Consider the following 19,556-nt stretch of genomic DNA (forward strand, 5'->3'; position numbering starts at 1 on the left):
ACTGGGAAACACAAATATATTGTTTGGAGCTTTGTTTTATTCCTCTGGAAATGACCGTATTGTATTTTTATGTAAATAATTCACAACAGTGTGGTGTTTGCAAAGGGGTGCAGAGCGAATACTCGTAAATGAAGTTGCGATGCCATATTGTGTTTTTACATCAACAGTGTATACTATTGCTTGCAGTGGGTCCAAAAACAAATGTGTATTCAGGAGGCAAGCTACCTGTTAAATTTGAGTTTCTTCGTCTAAGCACTCCTACTTGTCCTTCAAGGCCTGGTTTGGATATCACCTTTTTCATGAAGATTTTGGGATCATTCCAGCCCATTGTCATCCTCGCCAGCTCTGGCTCCTATAATATAAATTGTGTAGCTTCCTGAGTGTTTTTTACTTGTACATTTTAGTCTGACTCATGGATGTGTCATCCTAACCTGTTAACAAGCCCATAGGGGCAGGTAGCACATCTTACTCTTTCACAGGGCTCTGCACAGGGGAGGAGCACATGGTAGTCCTTATACAAATGACTGATCCTGCAAAAATCACCAAAAATATATTCCATTTCCATTGCTAATGGGGTTGTTTTGCATGTATGCAGGGGCAGGAAGGGGTTGTTCCTAGTTGGCTAAAGTCCGCCCACTACACCTTAGCATGCTTCCAAGGCTTTTGCGACAGCTCCAGCCACACTGATTTGTTTTAAAGTCTCTGCGTTGAAAATCTCAGGCCTTAGAACCCAGAAGATCATAGTGTGGAGCAGTGTTTAACCTGGGTCTTAGATCATTTGTGAGGTTTTGTGTCTGGCTCTGATTTCCATACGTTTTGGTATCATGAGTGGGGTTCAGTAACTGGTCTGTTACAGTGTTAAAAAGTCTGTGGGTTTTCCCTGGCAGCATTCCTTTTTCTGCCGGTTGACAGAAGATAAGAAGTCAGAGAAATTCTTTAAGGTCTTTTATGACCGAATGAAGGTGGCCCAGCAAGAAATCAAGGCAACAGTGACAGTGAACACCAGTGACTTGGGAAATAAAAAGAAAGATGATGAAGTAGACAGAGATGCCCCATCACGGAAAAAAGGTAAATGCTCTTCAGACTTCAATCAGCAGGGCTGTGAACAACAGAGAAGCGCCTTGTTTTCCTTTATTTTTTCATTACTTCTGAACTCCAAAATGCATTTTGAACGGGACTTTCAGAAGAAAAAAGCCAATCTGTTTATGATATAAGTCTTCTTAAGTAACCTGAGCTGAAGTCCTGCTGCTTGGGAAGGTCTTATTTAATAAATTAGTGAACATTCTTCTGTTCAAGCTTTGAGTTCTTTTCCTGTGATTTCCATTTAATGTTACAGAAATTTAAGGGAAATATGCACCTTAAACTGGGTGTCAGTTCTTTGTCAGATAATTTTCCCTTACTTTTTCTAAAGTATTTGAAAGTTTATAAAGCTTTATAGCCATTATCTCCTAGAAGAAAAGTAGTACTGGGGAGAGGGTAGACCCACAAGTTTTGGATTCAAACTGCCCTGAGCAAGTTAATTAACCATTCTGAGCCTTGCTTTTCAAGTTTAGAACTGGGTTTCTCAACCACAGCACCACTGACATGTGGAGAAATCTTTGTCATAGGGGCTGTCCTGTGCATTGTAGGATATTTAGCAGTATACGTGGCCTCTACCCAGTAGATGCCAATAGCATATCTCCACCCCCAACCAAAAATGTCTCCAAAAATTGCCAGTGGTCCCCTGGGTGGGGCTGAGAGGAAAATCACCCCTGATTGAGAACAACTGGTCTAGCATAGGGATAAAGAAATAGAAGAACAGCTACCATTTACTGAGTACTTAATGAATGCAGCACTGCTCAAAGTTCATTACTTGTGTCCATTCATTTAGAACTCAAGTCAACTCTGTTAGGTAAAATCGTTATCCACATTTTACAAAGGAGGAAACTGAGGAACAGAGATGGTAATTAACTTGTTAAGGACATGGAGCAGGCAGTGGAGTCAGCATTGGAACGCATGCAGTCTGGTTGCAGAATGTCTGCTGGTAGCTGTAATGCCACAGAGACCTCACAGGGTTATTCCGAGGATTAGACAAGATAATGCACACAAAATGCTTAATTGTGTTGTCTTGGCACTTAGTAAAGGGCCAGTCAGTTGTCATTACACTAAGAATAATTATCATTGTGATTAACATTATGTTGAGCCTCTTAGGAACCTTCTGAAGATAGAATTCACCGATCCACTCCCATTTCACAGATGAGAAGGCTGAGGCCTGGAGCCTAGATTTGTGAGGTTGACAGAGCTGCACTAAGGCTATTCCACTAAAACTCAGTGTAAGCAAGGATGAAACATTAGAACCATGAGTGAGTTAGGAGAGTGTGATTCAGTTTTAATCCTATCTAAGGACCGAACGAAGATGATGACTTCCTGGAGTGTTTTGCCAACCTTGAGGATCTCTAGTGAACACGGGAACATCATCTTTGGTGTGGTGAAAGCGCTCCTGGGGATTCAGTATCATTTACTGTCTTATGCTCACACCCTAGCTAAAGAGCCCTCAACACAGATAACGGAAGAGGTCCGAGATCAGCTCCTGGAAGCGTCTGCTGCCACCCGGAAAGCCTTCACCACCTTCAGGAGGGAGGCCGACCCTGATGATCACTACCAGCCCGGGGAGGGCACCCAGGCTACAGCCGACAAGACCAAGGATGAGCTGGAGATGAGCGCAGTCATCACCATCATGCAGCCCATCCTGCGCTTCTTGCAGTTGCTGTGTGAAAACCACAACCGAGACCTGCAGGTGAGGGCTTTGGGAGTGTGGTGGGGTGGGAGTGGTTGGGGGTGGTGGGAACACTGAGTTCTGGCTTCCTCTGATGGCTCAGCTCCTCTCACTTCATCCAGAGTGCTTGGGCAGTCAGTCCAACTTGGTTCTCTGGCATGAAAGTCTGGGTGACTGATGTGTCTCTCTGTCTTCCCCACTGTCTCCACAGGGCCAGGTGTCACATGCATTGTCCACCAGTGGAGGGACCTGCTCCACATATATTTGCTAAGGCTGTGAGTGTGCCTTTGTGTGTGTGTATCTTGTAGCCTGCCGCTATTTGGCATTAGATGCTCAGGTGAAAATCGGATGAATGGCTAGATAATTAGATATGTTTAATATATTAGATTTATAAAATCAGGTGCATAGAAAGTTGTAATTAAATATTTGTTGGTTGAATGAATGAAGTAGCTGCCTTCCAGTGTTTTATACAAACAGGTGCTCAAAGATCTTTGTTACTGATTATTACAGAAATGCTTTGTTCATTTTGTTGTTTTTGGAGGATAACAGTGGCCAAGATTTATTGGGCGGTTAGAATATCTGGATGCTAAGTGTTGCTTATATCATTGCATTTTATAGATGAGGTAACCAGGGTGCAGGAGGCATAGTTGGGGAGTGCAGAACGGGGACTTGAACCCAGGGAGTCTGATGCTAGAATTCATGATATCAACCAGATGCTAAGATAGAAGGTATATGATCTCCCTTGCAAGGTTTCCCGGCAGCAAAGCCTATTTATTTAGGAAGATTCCAGAAAGCCTCTTTTTTCTTCCGAATGGGCCTGGATCTGTGGAGGCCCTCACTGCCCAGAAAAAGCATGCTGGAACATGGGTCCTTGGCCACTGCCTGATTCTGCTTGGATTCTTGGACCTGGGGAAGCCAGCCCTCTGCCTGAATGGTGTGAGCGTGAACAAGAGAAGTATGTGTGAACATCTCCTCTGAGATGGAATGTTTGCTCCTAAGATAAACAAGTCGGCCATGGTAGTTTTGTGTGCTTGAATCCTGATCGTATGAAAAAGAAAGAATTCTGGTCTAAACCCGGCAAGGGGTGGGTGCAGCCTTTCAATATTTGCATTGCTGACTTTATCCACTGGGCGACTTGATGGCCTGTCACTCCTCGACTGTGGCCAGGCCACTCAGTGCTGCTACAGTAAATCACTCTCTCTTAAAACCTGCCCTGGAATCTGCGTGTGGATTAGCTGAGTCAGAAATTATATCGCTAACCAGTAAGACAGAACAATGAAATGGAGCTGGGAGAAACCTGCACTATTCGTACCTTCTGTGATTGTTTTTATTTTTAATCACATCTGTCTGGAGAGCCTGAATGTTGAAAAGGCATCTAAGATCTGAGGTCATCAACTGACCAAATCTGACCCGTGTTTTCCAATGAAGGGATTCCACACCAACCCCACCATTGGCCACGCTGGACCCCCAGTGCCATGTGGTTTGCATGGCAGCAGTGTGGCCTCTCCAGATGGGGTCGGGCCCTTTCTCCAGTTTGACACTCTCTGCTTGATTCCTGTCAATGTGAGTGTGGCATCCTGGCTGTCAGTTTTCTTTTCTTGCCGTTGCTTAAGATTTGCTACTTGGGGCTGAGAATACCTCAGCCCTTGATTCATTGCCTGGGACTGCTAAGCTCAGTTGAGTAGAGCAGAACACTCATGCCCCAAAGGACCCGGGTCTGTTACCATCTCATTGGCTGGTATGCCTCAGTCTACACCATTAGTCCTGAGGGAGACGGGCTGAGGCAACGTGAAGGACACCATGGAGAACCAAGCCTGAGCATCTTGGCTGTGGCATCTGTGGGTGGGAGGCCCCACTCTGCTGCTAGTGGCTATTTCTAGCCTCAGCATAGTGACCAGTGCCTTGTCGTGTTCCCTGGTACAGGTGTCACTGGTCTCCATCAACCTTGGGCTCCAAAGGGAAAGTAGGTTGAAATGATGCCTGTGTGTGTTTGTCCTTCAGTCATGATTGGTACATACCTGCTCTGTGCCTGGCAGTGATGGTGATGGGACCTCACCCCTCTCCTCATAGAGCTGAGTGTCTAGGTCAGGAACCACTGGAGCTAACCAGAGATTGCAGTGCAGTGTGGTAAGTGCTGCAATGGTGTCAAGGCAGGGGCTTTGTGGGGTCAGAGGAAAAGAACCAATCCAGCATGCAGGTCCAGGAAGCTTCTCCATGGAGCTGCCACCTGCAAAGTTCTGGGCTAACAGAACACAAGACCTACTGTGTTAGTCTGTTTCTGTTGCTTATAACAAAATACCTGCAACTGGGTGATTTATAAAGAAAATGAAATGCATTGATTACAGTGTCTGAAGCTGGGATGTCCAAAGTCCAGGGAACACATCTGGTGAGGGTCTTGCTGGTGACTTCAGTGACGCACTTTGTGAAATGGTGGCGCAGAGAAAGACTAACCTCTCATGTGCTGTATTTTTAAAGCCCTCAGAACCATGCCTATGACCACCATTTTGAATCTATTCACTACTGCATGGCCTTACAATCTAATCACCTTTTCAAGGCCCCACCTTTCAATTCCCATAATAGGATTTACCCCCCTCAACAGTTATAGTGGGAATTAAGCTTCTAATATATGAACTTTGGGGACACAATTCAGTCAGTCCATGGCAGCTGCCTAGAGGGAATCCCTCCATGGAGGTCAGTGCTGTTCCCGAGCATGGCTCTGGTTCCATGCACCTGCTCTGTCTTCCAGCTCTTGGTGACCTTCCTCCTTTACCAGCACCACTCCTTCCTTCCACTGTGGGGGCAGAGTAAGGCTTTCATTGCACAAGTTCATCACTCCTGGTTGGGAAGTCTTCAGAATGTTAGTTTTGTACCTTAGCTGTTTGTAAAACTCTCCTTCAAACTAACGCCCTGAGAACCCCACAGGCAGAAACACGTTTTAATGAAGTTCTTTCAAAACCCAATTCTCTGATACACTGCTCTGTGGGAAACAGTGCTATGGGAAATGGGGGTTATTGTCTAGTATATCTTAATATATTTTTTAAAAGACCTAACAACTTAATATTTGAAGATAGCATAATGGTTATCCAATTCAGTGGTTTTAAACTTTTTTGGTTTTTTTGGACCACAGAATCCTTTGCTTGAATGTTTTATGCAGAAATGTACTTAGTAAAGCAGATGAGAGCAAACTAGAGAGTACCAGAACTTTCTTCTCCTCTATCACCTACAAGAGCCTGGGGCGGGGGTGGGGTGGGGGACATTCTAGAGAACCCCTAGGGTTCTGCAGGGTCCCGTTGGAAAGCTAATGATCTGGACCAATGGTTCACAAGGATGGAGGTTAGAATCATCTTTAAAAATTCCCACAAAATCAAACTCTTTCAGGTGGTGACTTGCTCCAGTGAAATTGTATTTGTAGGGATCTCGTTCTCAAAATGATGGTTTTGAGTAGGATTCGACTACTCTGAATGTCACCCTGTTGGCAGTGGATCTGAGGAAGGGGGAGGCATTCAAACAGCAGAGAGGGTCTTTGGCCCCTGCTGTAGAGAAGTGCAGATGGACTCAGAGGGAGAAAGAATCTGGCCTTTTGAAGTAGCAATCTCTGGGCTCTTGCCCAAAGTTTCTTGTCGTATTTACAACCATAACTTTCCTGTTGGTAAATGTTCAGTAGAGATAAAGCCACCAAGTTTGACTTTGCCGAAACGGGCGGTTGCTGCCTTAAGCAAGCCTTGTTTTCCGCAGTCATAAATGGAATGGGAAGGACCGATTTTAGCCACTTTGTTTGTGCTTTGGACCCTCCTGAGAAGCCGGCTGTATTATTAGTCTGTTTCATGTTGCTATAACAGGATACCCGATACTGGGTGATTTATAAAGAAAAATGAAATTTATTGCTTACACGGAACTGGGTAATTTATAAGAAAGTGAAATTTTTTGCTTACAGTTCTGAGGCTGGGAAGTCCAAAGTCCATCTGGTGGTGGCAACAGCGACCCGGGGTCTCACGTTGTGAGATGGTGGAAGCAAGGAGAACAGAGAGAGAGAGACAGAGACTCTCCTCTGCTTTACGTGGTGATTGAAAGTGGCTTTCTCTGTTTTAGTGAGGAAGTACCTTGCTCTTATGTCTCTTGTTAACATTACAGGTTTACCTGGAGAATACGTACTTGGGCACATGCACATAGCACACACACATGTACGCACTCTCATCCCTTCGTTTAATAATGGAATTGGCCAAATACAATAGTCCAGGTTCCCTCCATGGCACTGGGCTTAAGCCAGCCTATGACATCTAATTTTGTGGTGAACCATCCAAGTACTAGGCTCTGGGCATTCAGCAAGCAGACCCCACAGCATCATTGTTTAAATGTAACCACTGCCCTTGGAAATGTCAGATGCCTTTGAACTTAACACCTGATGGGAAGGGGCTGGCAGGAGTGGAGAAGGGGGTGAGAAGTGAGTGGAGAAATGAGAACTGAGAAGGACTATAGGGGTCTGAAGTGGGCCTCAGTGAGGGGCCCTTCTCCCCTGCATCCCATATAAAAACACCTTGGAGAGCAAGCTGCAGTGTTGGTGGCCACTGCCACAGATCCAGTCCACTGGCAGACCATCGTGACCATGCTGACTCTTCTGTCTGTCGCATGCTGCATCCCTCTGCATAACTGCTGATCAGTCAGGGCACCAACCTATTACAGACTATCAAAATGTCAGAATGAATGACCTCTTCCCTCTTCTCTCTGCCTATGTTCCTCCATCCTGGGGACTGTTTAATTGCAGAACTTCCTTCGTTGCCAAAATAACAAGACCAACTACAATTTGGTATGTGAGACGCTGCAGTTTCTGGACTGTATTTGTGGAAGCACAACCGGGGGCCTTGGTCTTCTTGGGCTATATATAAACGAAAAGAATGTAGCGCTTATCAACCAAACCCTGGAAAGTCTGACCGAATACTGTCAAGGACCTTGCCATGAGAACCAGGTAATTTCATCTGTATTTTGGGATGGGGAAAAAAAAGTTTATCATTTTGGAAATGTTGACAGAGACTAGTTCAGAAGTTACATAGCATCTGACTGTTAGCCTAGGTTGTCAATAGGACCGGGACCATTTTCTAGCAGTTGAGAAGTAGCCACAGTGCTGTATTACACTTCAGGACTTTACCTAATGATCGGCATTAGAGGAATTGTCCCTGGCTTCTTTGCTTGGCTTGGTATGGTTTGGTTTGGTTTGATTTTGTTGGAATGTCCAACTATAACCTGATTTTTAGGAGTAGGTTATAAACTAGGGATTAGATTATAACCAGAAGACTACGATCTATTCTAAATACTGGGGAAGATCAAAAAGTGACTACTTGAAGGGGATTTAAACCTAGCAAGGAAAAAACTTGCTACACATGAGACAGCTCAAAAGTAAAATGAAAACATTTATAGTTGAGATTTCAACATCAAGGACATTCAGGGATAAGAAAGACTTGGTAACCTTGACTTTGGCCTCTCAAGAAGTACCCCAGTAGTTTCTTTTTTTGAGTAGAGTTATTGCTTTTAATGGAATCTTGAAGATTTTGTTAGCTTTTGTATCAGTGCTAGGATGAATATGATTTTTAACTACAAATTAGAGCTCCATTCTGGCTGGAGGGGGTAGGCCAAGGTTTAAAATGGCCAGTTCTAAACCCAGTGACCAGAGATGGTCTGAGATGCTGTGTTATTTGGGGAGCCAAGACCTTCACTTGGACAATAGTAGTTTATGAGAAACAACTCAGTGTCTGTTAAAAACCTGGTCTTAGTTTTCTGTGAATGTGAGGACAGCATTTTGTTAGATCCTCTTTCCTCTCTTGGTTCCTTGATGAAGCAGATGGTGTAGTCCTAGTTAAAGTGAAAAAGGAACAAAAAAATACAACAGGCTTGGGGGAAAGGCTTTATTTGACTTGTAAGTAAATTTTCTTATTACATCAATTTTGCTTTTCTGACACACAGAGTCCTGTTGAAAGGAATGAACTGAGGTGGACTGAGCTGCAAGTGGGGAATCTTACCTGGGGGAAGATGATTAATTCTGATATTGTGTGAATTAAATAGGAAACTTGCTTTCCAAGCTTAAGCCTTAAGCAAAAGTACGAAATATGAAAGGGTGATATATAGAGAGAATGGAACACACCTTTAAAGGGGAAAAAGGTTTAGAATTCAGTATCAGTCATACACCATATTTTCCTTTAAGAACAAAAGCCTATTGCACTACACTATTTGGATTAGACACAACCAACTTATCAGTTATAGTGCATGGGGACTTTCCTACTGTTTACTGTTAATTCTGAAACTAGAGATTTTCATCTGTCTTTTATTTTTACCACTTTCTCACGGAAAATTTGCAGCCCTCCTCTAGAGACATTACTGGGAGTGGCAAGCATTGTGTTGAAATAGCAGTTCAGCTTGTTGGCCTTTGACGTCTGATTTATGACCAGTGTTTGTGTAAATGTCTGTATGTGTCTGTTTGCTCAGAACTGCATAGCCACCCATGAATCCAATGGCATTGATATCATCACAGCTCTGATCCTTAACGACATCAATCCTTTGGGAAAGAAGAGGATGGACCTTGTATTAGAACTGAAGGCAAGTAGGAATTGAAAGCAAAAGACAGTAGCGCTTGGAAACAGTCACTTGTGTGTTTTACTTTGGCATGTGACATGGTCATTGTTGTGAAACCAGTTATTAAAGACAGTTCTTTTAAACTAAATGAATGATCCAGGTTACAAGTTCTGACTAAAATGCAGAACTTCATGCTTTCCCTTCCAAATAAGGGTCTCATGACAGGATATCAGCTTGTCAACTGTTAGGTCACATGGAATGAAGACTCATCACTCAGAGCTGAGAAACAATTTCAAACAGCATCCAAGAAGTAAAAGCCTTGATTCTGAAAGCCACCAGCAGAGAAACATTGGAAACCCCATTCCCTCAATGGTATCTGGTTTTTTTTCTCCCTTTGAGGAAAAAGAGCCATTTGAAGAATAGCACAACTAAGCCTATCTAGGACAAAAAAAAAAAAACCACTATTTTTATTTAATCAGGGGGACACCTTTTTCTGTTCTGTTATTGATTTAGCAGAAGACTGGTTAATAATGTTGGTTTAAAATAAGGTAAATTATACTGACTGAGAATATGCCTACAGGTCTCTGAAGAGTTTCTCTGAATTATGCACAAATTGAGGACTGTATGCAGATGACTAATGTGGAGGCACCACTGACATTTTGACTCTATGATACTAAAATAGTTTTACAGAGTGAAAGTAGTGACTTCAAGGTGCTTGAGTTGCTGGCTTTGCACACTGGCCTCTTGGATATTTGAGAAGCTGATATACCACTCCTGATGTTGATTACTGAGGTGCACCCACCCCCGGTTTAGGGGCTCCAAAAATTCTCTTAAGAATCCAAAGATTCAGTTCTAAGAATTGAACTTACAAACCATCCTGGTGTCTGAAGTGTATTTTGAAACGTGTTAGCCTCACCGAGCACATTTCCTTTTTAACTGTTCCCATGTTGTGGCATGTTGAGATCTGTTCTCTATCTTACACCCATACCCAGTAGTGAGCACTTTATCATTGTCACGAAAGAGCTTGGAACTACAGGGTTTAGCCAAAAAGCTGATCTGTATTTATTGCATCAAGGGTGTCATGGGAAAGAAAGGCCATAGGGAGGGTTTAACAGAAGCCCACAGGAATGGCACAGTTATTTTTCCTTTAGCATTTAGAAATGAGAATCCAAATTAATAGTCGATTTGGGTGTATGGTTTAAGTGCAATTTTTTTTTTCTTTTTAAAACTTCTTTTGACAGATTTTGTTTTAGAATTAACTTAAATATCATTCAAGCTCATGTACCTGGCTGCCATTTATCAGAAAGTCCATGATGAGGGTCTGAATAAACTGAGGATTTCATGTGCTGCTGGTCAGCATTTCAGTGATTTTTTCAACTAATCCAGTAATCTGTGGATTATGATAGAAATTTCTGTCCAGTGATAGTCCAGCAACTCAACTGAACTGCTGTGACCTAAACTTGGGAAGGAAAAAAATACCCCCCCCCTTCAAAAAAAAACAACTTTCAGGTCCTATACACAAAGAAGCATGCAAATGATCATAGGCTCAGGGCCTAAAATGAGGTCAAGCCCAGAAGTGCAGGGTGTGGACACATGAACATTTTTAATGTAATGAGAAATTATGGCTTGGCATGTGTACAGTGTTCCTTTGAGTCACTTTTGTTAAGTAGTATCAGCTGGACTCTCATGATAATATTAGGGGTTATGAGAACGGTTAGAAATATTTTAAGATAGAGAGGAGTACCTTTATAGCCTGACCTCTCTGGCCTGCAAGACCGAATAACAGTGTTTGTAACCACACCCACCCTGAAGGCATCATGGGTCTGTATAGCAGGTTCTTCCTGACCACTGTCATCTTGAGGGTAACAGCGTATCCAGAGGAACCCCTGTTTAAATTTCCAATTTCTACTGGGACTTGTTCTAGCTAACATGAAGGCATAGTAACCTGTATGTCCTAACAAATGTGTGCCTCTTTGACCCAAATCAGATTCTGCACAGACATATCCAGGGTGTGAAGTGGTACATTCTCTGCCTGGTGTGCATGGTTTTGGATGTAGTTGACCCATGGCTGCCCTGTAGGGTGACCTGCCTGTCTGCGTAGCCAGGACACAGCACTGGTGTCGGCCATGCACGAGCATTCATGCCAGCTACCCAAGCTCTCCTCTACACCTCCTCTCCTTTGGTTTCTCCACTTAGAACAATGCCTCGAAGTTGCTCCTGGCCATCATGGAAAGCAGGCATGACAGTGAAAACGCCGAGAGGATACTTTACAACATGAGGCCAAAGGAACTGGTGAGTTGGGTGACTGGTCCCCTGACTGTGGCACCAAGGAGCATCAGAACAGTAGTTGGGGCACAGCAGAGAATATGCTTCTTTGAGCTTTCTTAAAGATTCGCCAAATCAGAAGTATAAAGAGAACAGTTAACTCAGGCCTCTGCCTGGGGAGAGAAGTATTGCAGCGAGTACGTGCTGCCTTGCCCTCTCCCTTCAGCACAAACCACACGTGGAAGCCTCCCTCCCCCTCCCCCTCATCCGGAACAGAATGCAGAGTGTGGTCAAGGAGTCCAGCAGACCTGAGTTCAAGTGCATAGCTCTGCCCTTTTTGCTGTGTCAGCTTGGGCAGTCACTTGATCTCTCTGAGCTGCACTTGCCTGATCTGTACAAGGAAGATAATATTACCTAGTCTGGAGGATTGTTGTGAAGACTAGATGAGAATATTTGTGTCAAGCCCTTAGCACAGTGCTCGGCACATCATAAACCCTTAGTGAATTGAGGCTCCTTTTCTCCTTATTCATGTTCATTGCTGGTATTCTTGTTGTATCTTTGTCTAGTGCTAAAGAATTCATCTCTCTTCTCGGTGCCAAGAATCTGGGCATCAGAAGTTTTAGAAGCTGGTGTTTCTGTTTTTTGGGGTTTTTGTCTTGTTTTAAAGAAAACATGATCTGGTTTGTTTTTGAGGGGTGATATTCACAATTGGCTGTGACTTCCAGGTTGGGAGTTTGTGCTGCAAACTGTGAGACAAGTAGCTATTAGAGACAGTGACAGGAGTTGAGGACAGAACTCTCTGTTTGGACTTTTCCCCATGCACATAAACTGTAACTGACAGACTTAAATGAGGGCACTAAAACATTTCTGCCTCTTGGTGACCTGAATGTGCACTTGGGGCCAGGCTAAAGTCCCTTTATGTATTCCTTTAAAGTTAACAGCAGCCCAGTTCTTTGATTTCTGAGGTCCGGGAGTGAGTACTCAGCCTGAGATGGAAGTTCTCTCTGAATTTACGTAACAGCTTACGTAACTGGGAGTTACTGGGGAGGCCAGTTGGTTGTTCTAGAGTAGGGAGGGGATGACTTTCCAGAGATCCCATTCTGGTTCCCATGAATCAAGAACATGCCCCAGGTCTTCTGACCTATCTTGGATGGGAGAAATGTCAACACCCAGTGCTATAGCTGCCACTGGCTCCTGGGTCGCCCCCTTGTGGTTGGAGCGCATCATTCTGGCTCACGGGAAGAATCAAAGGCCTTCTGGAATAAACATGTTCTGAAAATCCAAACAACAGGGAAGCTCTAATATCCAGAACATGTGTATGAGTGCGCGTGTGCATGTATACATACATACCTGTGTGTATTCTGGCCCCCACATCCTATGCCACATGTTTTCTAATTGACTTGGTATTAGAACTGGCAGGAAAACAAGTTTAGAGAGTGAGGCTCTTATCTCCAAGTTATTTCCAAGGCCTGACCTGGTGCCAGTGCAGAAACGTGTGGCCCTCTACATGCTTGGTCTTGAATAATGAGAAATAACTCAGAGTAATAGCCTTGTGGCAACACAGAAGGCATCAAAGAAAATGATTTTTAATTCAATTTAGGAGTTAAAGTTATTTTATTCTTATTCTTTGAGTGATTAAATCTTGAATGATGTGTTCATTTGATAAATATTTTTTATTTTATTTTTTTATCAGTACCTACTTTGTCCAGGGCATTGTGCTGGGCACTAGGGGAGGGATTCAGATATGAGCAGACCCACCCGCTGCTCTCCGGGAGCTGAGGCAAGTGGGAACAGTAAGACAGGTACAGAAATTCCCTAAGAAATGTGCTGTAAGCAGGAGAAGAACCAAGAGCATGGGCCTCAGGGGGTCGAGTCATGCAGCTGTGAAGGGTAATGGGGCCAAGTTCAAATCCCAACTCACTAGCTGTGACTTGAAGAATGTCCTTTTATCTCACTAAGTCTGTTTCTTCATCCATAAAAAATGGGAATCTTTGAAACCTCATAAAATGTTTGTGAGCATTATTATTATTATTATTATTATTATTTTGAAAGAATGTTAAAATACTAAGCAAGTGCTTGGCAGATAGTCGGTGTTGGTAGATGTTACTAGTTCATGCTATTATTTTCACATGGAGTAGGCTGTAGGGGACAGGGAAAAATTTGAAGTAAGAAAATAGTTTCACCAGCTCCTCCTAAAAGTGAATGGATTTCTTACTAGTATTTCCTGAAATGGCAAGGGTTGGGAGTGGCGGGAGGTTGAGAGTTGGCAGGAGGAAATGCAGAGATAGGAAAAGTCTTAACACCGAGGTCAAGGGTTCGGGTCCCTGCACCAGCCAGCCATTGAAAAAAAAGAGAGACAGAGAAAGAGATAGGAAAAGTCTGCCTTCTAGCCTACATTTGTATCCTGTTTTATCATCTCAAGATGCTTTTATTATTAGCCACTGTCCCCTTCTAAAGTAGAATAGCATGAACCAGCCACAGAACGTCTCTTGGTCTAAGTAGAGCGAATGAGTTTCATTTCTCACGCCAGTGGAGATTGATTGGTGGTGACTGCATGTGACAGTGCTGGGAAGGATTCTGAGGCTGCATCCAAGCCTAATGGGAAAGGGAGCCTGATGAGCAGAGTCTGCCCTGGCAGGGGAGATGGCTAGTGTGTGTGCTGTCAATGTCAGTTCAGTGTGGGCTGCCTTGAAACGGGAATTTTATTCTCTTGGCTCCTCTTGCAGGTGGAAGTGATCAAGAAAGCCTATATGCAAGGTGAAGTGGAATTTGAGGATGGAGAAAATGGTGAGGACGGAGCTGCCTCCCCCAGGAATGTGGGACACAACATCTACATATTAGCTCATCAGGTATGACCTTTCCCTATGCCCCCTCCAGACACTGCTTACCTACAGTGCCAGAATTCCATCTGGAGGTGCCTTTAGACTTGCTCTTCCTTTAAGTCTCTAACCTAGGGCTGTTTGCACTCATGAGAATGTGGCTCACAGGTGCTTTTGGCAACCTGACCCCATGTGCTGAGTTCCGGGACTTCTCCATTTTTCCACAGGTCAAGTACTTGGAAATCCCCATGTTTCTTAAAGACATTCACTCCAGAACAGTGACACGTAGATGGATTATGACTTTGGAGACAGTTGAAAGGAGTCTTAGGCTTTTCATACATACTGACAAATCTCTCTTAACGATCTAAAGAGATAAACTCTAACTTCCTTACCTGTCGCACTTGGAAATCTGTGGGGACTTGTCATCATCACTTCTTTTTGTTTGCCTTTTTGGGGATGCAATAATACTTCGTGCCCTGGCACCAAAATGCCATATTTCTTCATTGTCTTCCCAAGTGGCTGTGTGTTTGCAGATACTTCCTCTTTTTGGGGCCTTGAGCTTTCTGGTGGGTCTGGGAAGGCAGCAACCCTGCCAGAGGCTTGTGTTTCCTGTCCCTTTCACTCCTTTTAAACTCAGGTGTAGGAACTAGATATAAAATGATGACCGGATTGTGCCTGAGGTTGGTAGGGCCCTGCTATCGTGTACTGGCTGAAGAATCTCAAACGTTCTCCTACCCCTTATCTCCTCAGTGCCCGGCATCTGGCCACTGAGAGAGTTGTGAGCACTCTGAATGGAGGCTCTGTGGGGCTGTGCAGAAAACCCCATCTTCCTCCTGTCTGGCTAAAGAAGTCAGGGGAAAGTGGGACTGTGCATCAGCAGGAGCTTTCCATGCTCTTCTGCCAGGCTCCCAAAATAGCCACTGTGCAAAGCACACCTCGATGGAACATAGCAGCCTCCTGGCACCTTCACCCCTCAGGTTGCTGCTGGTTATTATGCATTTTTCATTCTCAGAGTTAGGAGCCTGTGTGTTCCTGTTGCAAAGAGACATCGACCCCCTGTAATTCTGTGCTTGTGTTCTAGCTGGCTCGGCATAACAAAGAACTCCAGACCATGCTGAAACCCGGTGGCCAAGTGGACGGAGATGAAGCTCTGGAGTTTTATGCCAAGCACACGGCACAGATAGAGGTAAAAGCAGAGTAAGCTCAGGGCCTGGGAGAGCTGAGGCTTCAGGCACAGGCCTGCATCAAGGCTTTCGGAGTGTGCTGGGACTGGCATGGATTTATTGGGCTGAGCAATAAAAATGTTGTGAGCACCTACTGTATACTGGGTCCTGCACTAGGTGCTGGATGTCGAGTGATGGCCAAGACAGTCACGATTGCTGCATGAGGCCTCATGGGGAGGCAGACACTGAGCGAATGAAGTCAAGGAAATCTCTTTCATTACAAGCTCTGACAAGGCCACGAGGACAAGGGGAAGGCACTATAAGTCGGTCCGGCAGAGGGATCTGCTGTGTGTGGACTGTGGTGTCAAGGAGGCCTGTTCTGAGGAAATGGCATCTAAGCACAGACCTTAACATAGGAATGACACGGGCAGAGGAGGAGCTTTTCAGACAGGGGAATAATGAAAGCCTGGAGGTGGGAAAATTCTAGGTGAGGGGAGGAGCCGGAGCAAGGACCCTGGGACTGGAGTTCAGTGAGCAAGAGAGAGGAAAAGCAGGCAGCCCAGGTGTTGAAGGATCTTGTCAGCTGTCCTTGTAAGAAGTCTGGACTCCACCCTCAGCAGTGGGGGAGAGTATTACCCAGGGCAGTGTTCCGATCAGATCCGCACTTAAAGCACAAACACAAAACCTTAGGAATCCCCTGTGAACCAAATGGTATCATCTCCATTTTGCATATGGGAAGACTCTGAAATAAGGCTCAGCAAGGTTGTGTCGCTTGGCTATTTATTAGTGGCAGAGCTGCAATTTTAATACCGGTCTGTATGACCCCTGAGTCCATGGGTGCATTTTATGTCACCTACATTGTTCTGAGCATCTGAGAGAACGTAGACTTCCATCTCTAGGCTCTAGGCAGTAAGTGGTGATGTGCCTTGTTTTTGTAATGAGGAAATGCACAAGTTCAAGATTGGAGTTGGAACAAAGATTTTTGAAGGTGTTGAAGATTTTAAAGACTCCTTTGGGCAATAAAAAATGTTTAGGATGGAGATTTTTCAAGAATATGCTCTTACCTGATGTCTCAGATGTCTGGGCTGTCCTCATAAAATGCGTCATTTCACTATTAGTCAACCATGCCAGTCAGTGTGAGCAAATATTCTTGATTAATCGTTAATGCCTAGAAGTTTGACCGAAGGGCCAGCTCCATCCTCTGGAGCCTTAAAAAACAAGCTTTATGAAGGTTCTTCAATAGAATTAAAAGTAATACAAATCTTTTCATGAACTTTTTGAAGTAGATGTCTGCAATGGAAAGTCAGAGAACAGAACCTTGGAGATCATCTCATTGAGCTCCTTGGCTCACTGGGGAAAAGACTGAAACTTGATCAGGGGAAGAGATGTGAACAAGGTCACGCAGCCTGTTAGGGGTGGGAGAAGGACCAGAATATGTTCTCGTGACTCCCAGTTCAAAGTCTACTAAGAAAGAGGTGTGGATAGATCTTAAGTGGTAGAAATAGCCAGTCATGATGTCCCTAGCTCTAGAGTCCTGCCTGTGGCCAGCCATCTATCTCTTCAAGTTTCCCTAGGGAGTAAACTGTGCAAAGCCAGGGAACACTTTGTTATTACCTGGGACTTTCTTCGTAGATCCCAGTGTCTTCACCCTGGTGAGTTATTCTGGATAGCCCTGGGGTCTGGAACTCAATTCTTGCCACAAGGCCTCCTTGTCTATTCCTCCTTCCCCTCCTGAACCCAGCTGCACATCTCTGATCATAGTCCTTCAGTGGAAGGAAGACTGACCTGGAGCCCACTTGACTGTGTGAAGCAGGCAGTCTCTTGGTAGCAGGTGACCGCATAGTTGATCCCGAGCCTGTGTGTACAGCAAGGTCATCTGGGAAGCTAGTTCATATGCAGGTTGTAGTCATTAATCCCCACATCACAACTCTAGTTAAATGAGGTTAGATTATGGACCAGAATCAGTATGCTAACAATGCTTCCTAAAACCTGATTTCCAGCTAGATTTGGGAACTGCTGGTCTGAAGACCACATCCTTCAGAACATATGGAGCCAGGGCTATGGGAACCTGTCTCACCTCTGAGAGAGTTTCCTGCTGCAACTTGACCTGAGTCATCTGTCTTGCTGCATCAGGGAACACAGGTGTTGGGAGAGTAAGAACCAACTGTTCTTGTAAAGTGAGTTGGCCCCAACTCTCGCCTGACTTCTCCAGCCTCTGGGAGGAATAATAAAGAGAGGCCATGCCTCTATTGTACTGCAACCCGTAGCCCCTTTGAAATCTCTACCCCCCAGGACTGTGACTCAATAGAGTGTCCTAGAATTTGAACAATACAGACGAGACTACCTCCTCCCTGGGGATTGAGCCAGTCCAGGAAGGGCATGGAGGAAAACCTGTAAGGTGTCCACCCCTGGGGCCCAACAAAGATAGTTTAAAGAACAGTGAGTGCTCTCCCAAAGTTAAATGGGCACATTGGTTTCATGTGTTGTACGTTTTAGATGCTGTGACCAGTATGAGGTAGGAGCTCATTGCAACTGGATATAAACCAAAGATCTCTCTTTAAAGTTTCTCTCTAGGGAAAATAACCCAATTTTTCTATTTGAGAATGGTTCTTAGATGTGATTTGTACCATTGCCTAGCACTTCACCATCTGATATGATAGCCATTAGCCATGTGAGGCTATTTATATAAAAATGAAATAAAATTAAATATTCTGTTCCTCAGTTGCATTAGCCCCATGTGCTAGTGCTCAGTGGTCACATGTGACTAGTGACGTATGACAGGACAGATACAGAACTATTCCAACATTACAGAAAGTGCTATTGGATAGTACCAGCCTCATCTGAAAACGTACACAAAACACAGTATAAAGTATTCCAGATAAAAGTTGGTCACATTAAAATTAATGGATGTGAGGTTGGAAAAATACTCTTACAGGCTTACCAAAACTCTTTTTTATGTAACTCTAAAAGACAGAGAGCCTAGTCTGGGGTTATAAAATCAGAGAAGATCATATTGTACCCGATCTTGGACACTGAGTCCACCACCAATAGCAAATAGTTTCAGTAGAACGTTTTGAAGATGAGTGTTTAATCTCCGTTTTTCACCCTAGATTGTCAGATTAGATAGAACAATGGAACAGATCGTCTTCCCTGTGCCCAGCATATGTGAATTCCTAACCAAGGAGTCAAAACTACGAATATATTACACTACAGAGAGGGACGAGCAAGGCAGCAAGATTAACGATTTCTTCCTGCGGTCCGAAGATCTCTTCAATGAAATGAACTGGCAGAAGAAACTGCGAGGTGGGTCATGTACTTCCGGGACACCACAGGGAGCTTTGGCTCTGGGGCTGGGCTCGATGGTGTGTTTATCTCCGAGCAGGAGCCAGGCTGGTGCAATGTATGATACCTTCCACCTCTGACAACCGGCAGGTCATAGACACTTCTGTGGCTGATGAAGGGGCCCCAGCCTAAGTGTGGCAGCTCCCCCAAAAAATGCATCCTTCATGCAGCATCTGACTTGATTTGACTGGGGAGCTCCATGGAAGACTCTGTGAATTCCTTTTTTTGGTATCTCGATGTAGAAAAAAGGAGGGGAGAAAAGGCCAGGCCCTTGAGCTCACAGGACGGTTCACTTAAGCGGGAAATTCACAGTGTGATGGCTCATTTACAAGCACACCTGCTCCAGAGACTCTGGTATTTTCCCTTTTACAGAGTAGCTCGGGTTTTAGACTGGAAATCATTTTAAAGGCAGCAGAATCATTTGCCACATAAGATGCATCGTCGCTTACTAGTGAGTCCCATTGAGAAGCCCAGCCAGTCGGGTTGAAATTACTCATCTAAAACACATTTATAGGGCTTCCCCAGAGGGCTTCTCCACTCTTGGTTTTCATTAGGGTTTTAATGGGATCCTTCAGTACCAACAGTACGCTTGGGGGTGGGGGTGAGGCTATGTTGAAGCTCAGTTTCTGGGAGCTTTTGTCCTCTCCCTGA

General features: G+C 44.4%; 1 protein-coding gene across 1 annotated transcript in view; it reads left to right on the forward strand.

Annotated features, from left to right (window-relative positions):
• ITPR1 (inositol 1,4,5-trisphosphate receptor type 1) overlaps positions 1–19,556 on the forward strand; it is a 315,422-nt gene that overhangs the window by 242,357 nt on the left and 53,509 nt on the right. The window contains exons 43-50 of the mRNA XM_063115344.1: positions 888–1,068; positions 2,523–2,776; positions 7,518–7,718; positions 9,230–9,340; positions 11,513–11,608; positions 14,308–14,430; positions 15,482–15,586; positions 18,674–18,866. Of these exons, the coding sequence (XP_062971414.1) occupies positions 888–1,068; positions 2,523–2,776; positions 7,518–7,718; positions 9,230–9,340; positions 11,513–11,608; positions 14,308–14,430; positions 15,482–15,586; positions 18,674–18,866 (1,264 nt within the window). The remainder of the gene's footprint in view (positions 1–887; positions 1,069–2,522; positions 2,777–7,517; positions 7,719–9,229; positions 9,341–11,512; positions 11,609–14,307; positions 14,431–15,481; positions 15,587–18,673; positions 18,867–19,556) is intronic.

The sequence above is a fragment of the Cynocephalus volans genome, chromosome 11, assembly GCF_027409185.1.
Source record: "Cynocephalus volans isolate mCynVol1 chromosome 11, mCynVol1.pri, whole genome shotgun sequence".
NCBI lineage: Eukaryota > Metazoa > Chordata > Mammalia > Dermoptera > Cynocephalidae > Cynocephalus > Cynocephalus volans.